This window comes from Chelmon rostratus, chromosome 24, assembly GCF_017976325.1.
Source record: "Chelmon rostratus isolate fCheRos1 chromosome 24, fCheRos1.pri, whole genome shotgun sequence".
Classification (NCBI taxonomy): Eukaryota; Metazoa; Chordata; class Actinopteri; order Chaetodontiformes; family Chaetodontidae; genus Chelmon; species Chelmon rostratus.
Window position 1 is genome coordinate 4389483 of NC_055681.1, and position 13489 is coordinate 4402971.

The window sequence follows — 13489 nt, forward strand, 5'->3', positions numbered from 1 at the left end:
AAGCTCAGCATTACAGATGAGTTGGAGACAAGGTCATGTTTTATAAGCAGCCGGCTGCGGAGCTCTAGTCCTCTCATCTCTCTGGGAATCTGGGAACACTGCCCATATGCTCCATTAACACAGACTACAGGCTTTTTCTTTTTCAAGAAAAGATAGGAACAGACTATAAGCACTCATTACACAATGCCAAGATGCAGCATGTGCTGCAATACCAGCACGTGACATACAGACGCTTTGACCAGCTGCACAGCTTTTGTCTGAAAAAGAACATGAATAAATGATCTCTCCTCTGGGTGAAAAAAGTGAGGGTTCAATTTAGAAGAAGAAGACAAAAAAAGAAAACTTAAATCTGTCGGAAATGACTGTAAAGTGGCAAGTCAGCTAGCTGTTCAACAGGAAAAGGTCAATATATTATCCCAAAAGGAATCAGTTTCCCAAAATAAAGCTGTTAGCGGATTTCATGCTTTGATGAGGAGAGTTTCTTAAGGAGCTCTCATATTTGCAGTTCATGTGGAGAAATCTGCTGTCTAAATACATGCTAAGTATAAGCCAGGAAGGTTTAAAAAAAGGGAGACATGAAGTAGAGGTATGGTGCAGATTTATAAGAAAAACAACAGCATCAATTGTTTTAGCTAATGCCTACGTGAAGGTTCAAGCCCTCTAGTGGTCATTGGTAGTATGACTCTTGTCCAGCAGGATTAAAGGAAATTATGTGACGTTTGGCAAAGTCCACATAGGAAGGAGGTGGGGTGGTTAAGCGGGTCAATAAATAATTGTACTTTGGACAAAAGATTTATATTCCCTACCAACAGCCCCTGACCTTTTAATGAAGTAGCCCTTTTTACTCAAACCACGATCTTTACTCACTTAAAGCGCTGTCAGGTCAGAAAACTGCATTTTTGCAGCAGTGAAGCAGCGTTAGAGATGACATGCTGCTAAACACCCCACTACGTCCACCAACTGGTCGTGAACTGTGTCTGTCTGCTGTACGGTGCTGGGCAGGTAGCTTACAGGCAGGTTTTAGTGCACAGAAAGCAGCTGCCAGTTATAGCTGGAAATGAGCAGTGAGACTGAACCAGAACTGTAAAGATGCCCAGAAAACCAAAACAATGAGCTGAAAGATGCTGAAACACTCCATAGAGGCGAGTCTGTAGATAATCATCTATAAGTTTGTCTACCTTTGCCCTCTTTCCCATTACAAAGTCCTTTGATCTATGGTTAATATGAAAATGTGTACTAGCCTATAGCAGCTTTAATGAGTCAGACACAACAAACAAAGAGAGGCTGATAACACTGAAGCACACAAAGGGCTCAGTAACCCTTTGCTGATCAAAAGACTGAGAAAGTTCTCCTAATGGTAAGCCTGAGATACGAGGGTTTTACTTATATCTAATGGTAATGAGATACTGGAATGTGAAACAGCCATAATAAGACCAAAGTGGAGCTCTTATCTCTCGAGACCGTTGTGGCTCATACCACAGCAACCCAAACAGACAGAAATAAGTACATATAAGCCTTAACAGCTGGACTGAAAAACAAAAGAAAACCTCAAAAGATGCCGTCTGGCTTTAGTGATGTGGATCATTAACCACAGTAATCTTTAAAACGTTTTCATCTCAGCAGCCAGATGTGATTTCATTCGAACAGATCCGCATCTCTCTCCTCTTTGTCTCCAGCCTGATGGAGAAGCTTCACGCCGCTTCCAGCAGCAGCCGACATACCAATTACAGGGTTATTTTTAAAACCCTGCTTAACCATAAAGCTCCCCAAAATAGGCCCTAAATAACAGGGTGTCGAATACCAGCAACCCATTGGCACTGCGCAGATGTAGCCGGTGTGTGTCCCTGCCACCAGTCGGCACTGGCACACACTGCATACCCCATGATACACTGGCTGTTGGGGATTTTAAGAGTTTGGTTCATATGAAGAGAAAAGTTTCCATGCATCACTGTCCTTGGAACATTTTAAGGGGTTAGATTGGATGTCACAACCACATCAGCGGCAAAAAGTAGGTCATCTGGGCCTCTTTGTCTCATCATCAGACATTTGGTAGATGGGAGGTTTTCTCATAATGACCCGCTTCACTTCCAGCAGACTTTTCATATTTTCCTCTCAGAGAGGCCAGCTGAGATGGAAAAACAAAGCGGGGGAGAGAAGGCCACCCTCCTCTCTGGTGAAAAACGCTTACAGCACACGTCTCCTTGCCAGAGTCAACGAAATGACGGAAAACCCCAAATCACCAGCGAGTGAATCACATCGAAGCAAACGGAGAGAAAAGCAACATCCCGTTTTGTCTACAGTCTTTCCCATTATGTCCAAAAATAAGCCATCGGTGGGGTCAACCGATATCATCCTGAACAGTCACGACATAAAGCAGAGAACCACAGCAGTGGAATCCACAAAGTGGACAGTTTCACCACTGAGAAACCACATCAGTTCTGCCTGAATCATGACCTCAGAGCTGTGTCACCACGACTGACTTTACAAGTTTCTTTGACGGTTACAAAAGCTTTTCGGTTTGTTGAAACGCAGGTTGCATTGAACCCATCCGTCTGCCCCATTCAGCCCAGAGTGTGAGGCAGGCCCATTACATAACACTCAATTCACCTGGAGAGGAGTGGAATTCGACTGCATAAAGAAATAAAACTTACTGTGTTTTCCACAGCGGGCTTCTCAAACATCCTCTTCAGGCTATCAAGTGGGATGTCAAACCTCTCAATCCTCTTAGCAGCCTGCGGGTCCTCTCTGCGTGCTGGATCCTCTACCTGTGACCCAGAGGGACTGCAGGAAACGAAGCCCGAGGTCGCCGACACCGCGCTCGCCACCTCCTCTCCATTTCCTGATTGAATTTCCATTGTTGTAGAGAAACCGTATCTCCCCCTCTCCTGCTTTTCCCTTCAGGCTGGTGCTCGAAGGGGAAGTCTATTGTGTGAGGTGCCACAGGAGGGGTGAGGAAGTGAGGGTGAGGCAGACGGAGTTATGAGAGGGCGAGGAATAAAGATGGAGATGCAGGAGTTGCTGCTGGGGTCGTCTCTGTCTGGGAGGCTCTCTGGGTTGTGCAGGCGCACCGAGTGGCTGCAGGAAAGAGGAGGAGGAGAAAAGAAAAAGTTCACAGGGGTAGTTTTTCCTTCTCTCCCCTGCCCTGTAATTACTCATACATACACAGAAGCTTCTGTAAACTCACATGTGGGCTCAGAAAAGCAAATTGAGATATGCGCGGTGAGAGCAGGCCAAAAGGAGTGACGACAAAGGAAAGGAGAATGAAAGAGTGGCTGCCGGAGAAAAAAGGAGGAGAGAGGAGAGAGGGACGTTTTGCTGACTCTGTGGGGTTAAAGCTAATGTTCTGGGAGAGCATGTGTCCTCTTTAACAGCCCAAAAACATACTTTACATTGGTTATTTACCTCGATGATTCACTATTTCAGGACTGTACACACAATGGATTTGGAATCGAGCATTTTCTTATGCTCTCTATGTGTGATTGGTGGTGACAGCACTTTTTTCACAGCACCAACCCTTCTAAATAAGAGCGTACACAAACCCGCGGTGAGAAGTAATTAAGATGTTTCAGACCGCAATAATAGCAAGAACAAAAGCAAGAAAGGAAAGGCGGCGTGGAAAAAAAAGAACAAGTAGACAATAGAAAGGGATACAAAATAAAAATAAATTGCATAAATACATGTTCATTATATACAAAAAGAGTATACAAACAATATTGCCTTTAACATGCAAGATATGGATAATACAACTACAGTGTTTTGTACTGTTGCACGGTTGAAAGTTGAGTTGGAGTAGGAAAAGAATATATAAAAACAGTAGGTCTGTGATGTGAAAGAACATGTTAAATTTCACCAAACTGTGTAAACTTATTGTCCTATTAGCCACCAGGCTAAACTAATGAGCTAACAAGTTGGCTAACTGACCTGTTAGCTTGAATAACGTAAAACTATTTGAGTTTTTATGCTATTGTCCGTTTTCAATAAGTTATTATTGAGCAACAAATACCAGTGAACAAAATTCAGAGACAACAGAGACAAGCCATGTTTTTAAGCTAATGGTTAGCTCGCTAGCTAGCAGATCACCTACTAGCGCTGCCAGCAGTCACTCACCAAGCTTCCAGCCTCCATGTTTCACATGTATGAGCCAAAGTCACTTTGTGGTGTGACCGTGGCGTAACAGAGGACATTTGGACAAAGCCAGGCGTCAGTAATAAAGTAGATTTACCTGCTGCAGCGTCAGTGTCCTTGTACTGTGCATAATGGCTCCCTGTCATGTCGTTAATGTCCCATGTAGCACCTGTGCTTTTCTAAGCTGCAGTGAATCAGGCCTATACTGTGGTGTGTACAGTGATAAACTCATTAATAATAATTATAATAATACTTATTTTACTTAAGACTGAGAGTGCTGGACTTTTACTTGTAATGAGGTATTTTTTCATTGTGGTATTGGCACTTTTACTTAAGTGGAGGACTTGATCAGTTTCTCACAGACTCGGATGAAGGCTCTTTCACCTGCAGTGCTGGTCTGGTTTAGTGCACCTTTAACAGAGATGAGTGAAAATAAAGTAAGAGGTAATTTAACAAATTACTTTTGCTGTTAATTAGTAAAGTAATATAATTACTTTCTAATTGAGTAATATGTCATAGATTGAAGTGTTGAAGTACCTTGGCCGACACCGCATATAAAAATGACATATTTTCCTAATTGGTGTAATAACTGTACTTCATGGTAATTTATGTGTTTTTTCACCTTCGTTTAATGTACAAATCCAATTTGTGGCAAATGATAGGATGATCAATTCAATTATTTTCTACATATTGGGTTTTAATAAAGTCAGAAGAGAAGAAAAACAGGATTTTTACAGTTACTATTTTTACACACACAGCATTAGGGAGTGTCGGACCCCAAAAACTGAGGAAGTGAAGCCAGCATTTCAGAAAAAGTCATCAAATCTGCTTTACTTTATGATCAACTGGTCATGAGGGAACCTCTGCAGGCTTTCAGGAAACAGATTAACAGCTTTTTGCCTCACCCATCCTGCCTTTAACACCAGGTCGGGGTGGGTAGGAAAGCTCATTATTCCTGAACAAATCAAGGAAAGCCCATAACAACTAACCCCACTGGCCTGCCCTGCGGCCATGATGGTTTTCACCAGCCACACCAACACTTCCATGGGAGTGTTTTCCTTCCCTCTGTCCTGGCAAGAGGAGGGAAATTAACACGTTAACTCGGCTTCCTCCGTGACTCACGTTTCATCTGTTCCCCATCCTGCCATGCTTAACGTGCGACTCATTTTGGACCGTTGCATCCTGCAGGGAGTGGGGCCGAGTCAAAAGTTTCACCCTGTTTATACTCACATGAGCTGGGAAAGAGGAGCAGGGGTCAAATGATGGAGAGGTGGCTGACAGAGGAAGCCCTGAGAGATTGACAGCTTAGTTACAGGATCGGGTAGAAACAAAGGCAGCAGGGTTACGAGCCTGAAACAGCCATTCAGACCCACAATAAGAGCATCAATACAGACGGAGAGGGAGCTGAGAAGCAGTCCAGATAATCCAATCTTGATGAATGAACGGTCATGATATATGCATCTGATAGTACTTTGGAGGACACACTATCACTCCATTTATACCAGTGGCAGATACATTATTCAGAGAGAGCCAAAGGCATGTGTGTCACTTTCAGCTGGATCCTGTGTCCATTCAGGCCACTCAGCTTACAGCAGTTACCCACAAATACAAGGAAGAAAAGAATGCAAATGCAGTTTTATGTCTGATTATGAGTCCCTGTTAACTTTTTCTAACTGACAAAGGTCATTGTGGAGGACATGCTCTGGGCTAATGGAGTAGAAAAGATTTTCTGTGATACGCATCTTAATTTTGTGCGCAGTGAAAGCAGATACACGCACATGCACACACATACAGTTTTAAGTGCAGGGCTGAGTGGAATTCAGTGTGAGAGTAAACATAATGCCCCCTGACTCAAAGCTCCAGAGCAGCTTTTCCTTAATACAACAAGACAATATTTCAGCCCTCGTGGGGCTTCAGAGAGACTTTCTGGTGTAGATCCACCAGAGTAAAAACACTGTCTGCTTCTATTAAATAAAATATGTTGCAGGTTCTGTGTTTGCTCCCATGCTGAATTCCTGGCCAAGGGCTCCAGACGACTTTATTTAGAGGACAGACTGAAATATGATCCCTCTTATCAGATAAGAAGCGGCAACTCTCATTTTATTTTGTCTGCAGTGTCAGAAACAAGTATGCATACTCGCAAATGTCAAAATGTTTCAGCAAACTATTAAAAGACGCTGTCAGTACATGCCCCCACTCGACATATTTTAACTTGGTATCTACTTACAGAGCCAAAAGGTCCTTCTGGTTCCCAAGAAAAAGTCTGGAAACACGGGAGAAATATATAAGCATCTCACAGTGCTGACATAGATTCAACCAGAAAATCTGTTCGAGGCTGTAGCCAGGAAAATCTGTCACAGCTCACCACACATTTTTCATTCTTGTTGGTTTGTTGACATTACAGGGCACGCCATACTGAGGAGAAACTCTCTCAGTCCAACACTTTTCAGCCAAAGATGACATTTAGGCGTTTGGAAGCTTAGCTCTTCTCAGTTTATCACTGTACTCGTGAAGAAGTTGCCTGTTTTGAACCATAAACTGTCACATCACCTGTGTTATTTAGCATCTTTCAGCTAATTGCACTCACAGCAGACGGCTGCTTCAAGCATAAAAGCTCTGCTAATGAGGTCTGTTCAGTGGCCAGAAAACTTTAAAAACTTCTGAATTTCACCTTTGACAAAAACATTGCTTAACAACATGCTGTGACTGCTAACAGTGTATTTATTGTCTCCATGTTCAGTATTTTAATGGTTAATGATTTTCCCTGTGGGGTTTTTATATGATTCTACTTGTTTTGTCCATTAGTCTGTCATTTGTCTCCATTAGTTTGATGCTTCAGTAACTTAATTTTTCAGCTAGGATCAATGAAGTTTTATCTTATTATCTCATCCTAAATGAAAAATCTCCCCACAGACACTCTTGGCTGCAATTAATTTTTTTTGGCCAAATCATTTATCCTCAGCCCACCTCCTCCAGTTCAGCTTCAGGCACGTCTTTCCTCCCCTTACAAGAATGCTTTTTGACAGCTCTCAGAGGTGTGTTGGTTTATTCCTCTGTCCTCTGTATATGGTCATTATGGCATATAGCAATCAGAGTCAATTCAGGGTTTAAGGGATTAAGGACAGACTCACAATTCTAACTGAGGCAAAAAGTTCACAGTTTTAGAATAGGGTCATTGACCAGCAGCTCTCCTGTCAGAGCTGCGTTTTAACAGTGTTTTACTATGGATTTTCTAGAGGACCCAGGCTCACGTCCAGTGTTTTTGTGAAGAGGCAGCCACAAAGTTGTGCAGCAGACCTCTGACCTCCTCAGAGAGTGACAAGAAACATTTCATTTCAAAAAACATTTTAAAAGCACGCTGTTTTTGTAGTTCATCCATTTAAAAGGTGCAAAGTGCCTGAAACTAGCTCTGCAAAGACTAGTGTGCACACATAATTGCTGAATAGGTAGTTCGGAGGCTTTAATTGTAGAACTTCACAGATGAACACGAAGAGGTGATTATTCATTTGAGTCAATAAGGAAGTCCCTCCGACTGTATGATGCAGAGAGCAGCAGTGAGCACACACTTTGCCATTAGTGATGAACAGGACTGAATTAATTTGTGCTTGTTTTCTCAGGCTTAAATCTTCTTTGGTTTTGGACTGTTGGTTGGAATAAACATGCAACTTCAAAGTGTTAAATACGGCCGTTCTGTGTGCACCTCCAGGCAGAATTCCTGAAATGTACTATAGTGTATGTCCCACTATGAACACACACACACACACACACACTGTGATACTTCCTGCTCACTTTCTAGGCACAAGGGTAGACACAGCAGTCAGTCAGGATCAGGTGACAGCCACACGACTCCAGTTACTGAGGTTTTACTTCCTACCTCACCTTCAACAGGTCACCTGATAGGGCCCGGGGATAGCAACGCAGAGTAGTAAGAGTCTCATCTGGCAGTAGTGAAAACAGAGCACTGCATGCACACGAGTCTTGTAAGGTGAAGCCATGGCAAATGCATGGAAACAAAAAAAATAATTCTTTGTTAATGGCTACACTTACTCTCTGAATTTTTGAAATATGAGTGCATCTGGGTTTTATACTGGCTAACGACCACTGGGGACTATAATATTCTCTCTGCTGTGAGGAGGATCAAAATAACAAAACAGTCAATGCCAGGAAAAGTGGGGCTTTGGAGTGGGTTACACTGCACTGTGCGACGAGCTGGAGTTCAGAGAGGGTTTTAAATCTTGATGTCTGCAGGATGGAAAGCAAGAGTGGAAGCTCTGAGATCATCCCGGCCGTGTAGTTGGCTTGTTTGACTTGGGGCTTCGCCTGCAGTGTTCTTTAAACAGACCAGACAGACGGGGATGCCATCTGCTCTGATGACCGGTTCTCAGCCACCTCCTCCTCTTTCTAAGTAGGAAAAAATGACTCGACTCGTCTTTTTCACATTCATCACAGCTGGCTGCGACATTATAGCCTGATTTAAAGGGAGCAATTAAACATGGGAAAAGATGGAACTGCTGTGTATTGGAGAGGTAGAGCCTTTAGAGGAATTGCAGGGCTGCATAGGTCTGGGCATAAGTTGACGTGCTTACAAAATCTCATTTACCTCAGGGTTTTATAGAGAATATATTGCAGTCAGTCAGACAAGAAAGCCCTGTATACACAGCAGGTTGTCTGGTTTCCAAAGCAAGGTCTGGGCACCTTCTGGGGTCTCTGTATGGGCTGCTGTTGGTCTCTACCAAAGGAGAAAAAATTGAGGGAAATTCTTTGATCATAGGGCTTATTGCCCCCTTTCCACATATATTGTGGACAGTAAAAAGACTAATTTAGTACTATTTAAAATAAAATATACTATTAAATGTGGCAGCATTGGCATTAATCTCAAAATGAGAGTCATGGCAATTTGAAGGGCCCTCGGGTTCCCCTGCTCTTATTCCACCACCACATGTCTATAATCTGTTTTCAATGCCAAGGCTGCCCTCTGGTGTTCACGACGTGGAAACACAAGAGAGGATCATTCAAATAAAACTGATGTCATTCCTTCAGAGGCACTTAAAAATTCCTGTCAGTTTGTGCTGAGGGTATAGATGGTGGAAATATCTGCTTCAGGCCAATTCAAAATGTTCCTTGAAAGCTCATTTGTGGGTAACATAGCAGGTTTCTGTGCACTGGAGGAAATGCTCCTGAGTGTGCAGCTTCACTCTGCGCCACTTGCCAATTAGTTTGATTATCTTGACATTTTAGGAGTTAAAGGTATAATTAATTAAATCAGGATGTTGATAAGTGATAAATGATAGAGATGTGTTCATCAGGGTTTGATTTGTTTATCGAGGCATTTCTGACTGACAGGAGCACTTGAAGTCGTTATTGTTGGTAACGAACAATTAAAAATGAAATGAGGAGCTAAGTGGCTTTAGTGCTGGCCACTGTTATTCAACGCAGGAACCGAGGTTCTCTAAATTTTCCTTTTAGCCACCAATGAGGGTTCAATTTAGTCCTGCGACACCGGGTGGATGCAACTTTGTTAGAAAGCCATAGTCATGCACACCCACACAGGTGTTTTCACCTGCTGTATCATGCCTGATTGGACCTCTTCTCAGGACCGTGTGGGCAGATTATTAGATTTGGTTTGATTAACATCACCCTCGCTCTGTTTTCACAGCAGACATTTTGACTTGTTACAGCAGGAAAAGCACACATGTGACTAACAATGTTTCACTAATTTCCCAAACACATTTAATATACGAATGTGCAAAAGCCTGAATGGCTCGATTCAGATTCAACTGCAAATGCTAATAACAAATAAACGATGCTTTCTAGATTCGCTTAGATGTGATCATTCACTCATTTGAAGATTATGTTTCGGCTACATCCTTAAAAGTAAACTACATCAAAAACACAGAGTTAATTTGTTGTTTGTAATTATGTTCCATTTAATCCCACAAACATCCCTCTGAACAGTTTTGTGCAGCTTTGTTTTTGTTTTTACATCCAGTTTATGTCCCCAAGTGATGCCAACAGGAGGACAATGAATCACTGATGTGTTAATTACAGCTGAGTGGAATTACATGAGTGGAAATATGCATGGCACAAAGTCTCAGAAAGGGATACAGGTGGGAACATTAACTTGCCAAGTAAGTAATTTAATTTATGTCCTAGAAGAGTATTTTACAGATTTTCAGTTAAAATAAAGTGACATTTATGACTCCTGAGAAGGACTGTTCGTGTTATGCATCACATAAACCTCCATTGTTATGTTAACAACTAGTTTAATATATATTATATATCTACATATATATAATCCTGTTTTTTAAATTCTAAAAATGATGTGCAAAAATAGTTGCTTTGGTCAAAATACATTGAATAGATTTATTACTTTTAAATGATGCAATTCCAGCCATTTATTTGTTCCCCTGAGGTTAAGACACACACACACACACAGAGAGACACACACACACACGGGTCTGTGGGTCACGGAGCAGCTAGACAGCTGAGCCATTTATCTGGATCCCTGGGGAAACAATTACACCCGCCCAGGCAGCGGAGCCGGACAGGGGCTGGGAATTAATGATGGGCTTATGATTCAAGTTAAAGCAAAAACTTCCAGTGAAAGGATGGTGTCACTGACCGAGAACCATGCCCCTCCGACACCACAGTACATCACATCACATTTCAGACCTCTTGCAAAACAATCAGCATGGTATTTCAGTGGTAAATAAATTCAAATACCACAGCAAAGCTGGGACTATTTGGCATGTTATGGTTGACAAGTGGAAAAAAAACTCATTAAGACACAACAAATTCCCACAGGGACATCATTAGAATGTTTTAGTTTTACTCAAATACTATACTTAAATCTGCATTAATTGATATGTCAGCCAGCTGGGTACAGCTAACATAATATCACCTTACAAAATTGATGAACGTGTTAGCATCCAGAGCAACGTTAGCATTGATTTAGGGTCCAGTTTCTGGCCGCCTGCTGATGTAAGTCCAATGTTCACTTTCCTTCAATTCTGTTTTTGGCCTGCAACAACTTCTGAGAGAAATATCAGGCTCTTCAGCTGCTACATGCTCCACTATGTCGGCGAGCTAGTTGCCAGCTCTGTCTGTCTACCATTTGGTGCTGGACAGTAAGTGTACAGTCGGCTTTTTTTCAGGCTTTTCACTGAAAACGATGACGATGAATGATGCTGACGAGAATGAGGCAAAACAGTAAAGCCAGAAAATCAAAGCAATGAGCTGAAATGTACTGCAGGGCTGTCAGGTGACGTGTCAGTAAGTCTCACTCATGGAATACTGTAGGAAATTCATCATCATGCAGCAGATGGTCAGTAAGGTCACAGTAAACTCATTTAGTCACTTCAGATGACACATTGCAGCTCCCTTTAAGGGAATAATACAAAATAATTACAGTCATTACTTTGATCTTTTTTCCTGCAGACATGAAACTCAATAACAGCAATGGGAATGGGTCGTAGTGTGTTTCGCTCATTATTTATTGCTGTGCATGGAGAGTCTTACTAGCTACGGATGCACTCACATGTACAGATGGTTGCAGTGTCCTCTTGCGACCTTAAGAGCCACATCAGCACAGACTCTACAGGCAAGTAATTTATATTATTATATGCAGATAAGGCAGCATAGCCATGAACATGTGTTTGTACTTCATGATTTCCATCTTATCACAATGAAGTCATTGGATGTAACCTATAATTACTAGAATGGCAGGGTCAAAACATGCCTGATAGACAGTTCTAGTGTCTAATTTTCCTCCAGTGAGCCCATTGTTCAAATTTCCGAGCTCTCACACCGTGTTCTTTCTCTCGCTGTGAAAAAGCAGACCTCTTCCAGCTTTCCCCTCATGCTTCAGCATTAGGAGCTGCCACATCCCAGCCCCCACCTCCCCACAACCCCTCTAGCTGCCTCCTCCTCGACTCAAACTCCCCCCCCGCAGCACCCTCCCCGCCTCCCTCCCCCTCGTGGCCCGTTGCCATGGAAGCTGATTGGAAGGATCACTCCGTCTCTCCAGCACATTGCCACTCCATCTTTGCCAGGAGAAAACCAGGCGATTCAGAGCACAGAACCAAACCAAAAAATGTCCTTCTCCAACAGCAAGTGGAGGTCAGGTGTTAGTTCTTGAATATAATAATGAACTACATATAAAAAAAACCCTGATTATTCAGTTAAATCATTGTCTTTTAGTCTATTTTCCTTTTCAGAAATGACTGTAACTTTTCGTTTCACTCCTTAAATGTTCACTTCTCGACAGTGTGGACGTCTGATACACCTTGTGCAGAAACAGAAGACAAAGATTAATGTTGTGATGTGCCTTTCGCCCTCATGGTCAAGGACATTTCGCTCCACGCACCGGTAGTTTCATCCAGCATCCATCCAAACAGCACCCCGACAGAACACGAGCCTTTTAATTACCCTTTAAAGCAATAATTGAGCCCCTCTCTGCAGAGACGGAGGACAGTAATGAGCTGCCGCAGATCTTATTGCAGAGTTCCACTTGATGGATTTCAAACAATCATATTTTGGCCTCATCTATGAAATGTCAGCACAACGTAATAACTAGGATGATTATGACAATTTCCGTGTTAGAAATGCATCAATTACAAGCAGAATTCAGCATTCTTTACATCACTTTCGAGTGGGTCACAAAGCTTGAAACGAATTCACGAGGATGCTTCTTGTGACTCCACAGTGTTTCCCACTTCCTCTGCGCTGCACTGGAAGAAGAAAATGTCTAACTGACAGAGTCACTTTAACACACACACTCTCTGTATGTGTGTGTGTGTGTGTACAGTACATACAAACTCAAGGCTAAGGCTCTTGGTAGCTTTATTTCTGATATTTTCCAACCCAGCACTACTATAATGGAAACATAGAACATTCAGGGTCTAGCATTGCTATAGCAACACTACTTCGGGGCTTGTGAGTGGGGGTTGGGTGGTTAATCACATATTTTTTGAAAGAAATATCTTTCAAAATCTTCCAAAGCACTATATATAACATGATATTAAATAATTGGTCTTTATACAATATGGTCAGTATAAGATTTAGATGTACATGTGACAGCAGGAGAAGCACAGGTGGAAATAATGAAATGAATCATGGCTGAATTCAGTTTAGCTGTTTTAGTGCAGCACTCTGGTGATGAGCACGCTGGCTCACTGTCACTGGGACACTTGAAAGAACAGAGCCATTGTTAATGTTAATCACATTTGTACATTTCCTCCAATGACAAGTCAAAATGTCTGCTGAGAAAGAGGCAAAACGATGATTTTTTTAAAAATTTTGGGCTGAATCTACTCCAAACAGTGCCATGGACACTGACGTCACGCATCTGTAAATGAACATTTAC

The 13489-nt window shown here is 42.2% G+C and overlaps 1 protein-coding gene across 1 annotated transcript in view; it reads right to left on the bottom strand.

The window, feature by feature from the left end:
• The window catches only part of xirp2a (xin actin binding repeat containing 2a), a 48208-nt gene extending 45172 nt beyond the window's left edge, over positions 1 to 3036 (bottom strand). The window contains exon 1 of the mRNA XM_041966166.1: positions 2652 to 3036. Within this exon, the coding sequence (XP_041822100.1) occupies positions 2652 to 2855 (204 nt within the window). The 5' untranslated portion in view covers positions 2856 to 3036. The remainder of the gene's footprint in view (positions 1 to 2651) is intronic.
• Between the last annotated feature and the right edge of the window lie 10453 nt (positions 3037 to 13489).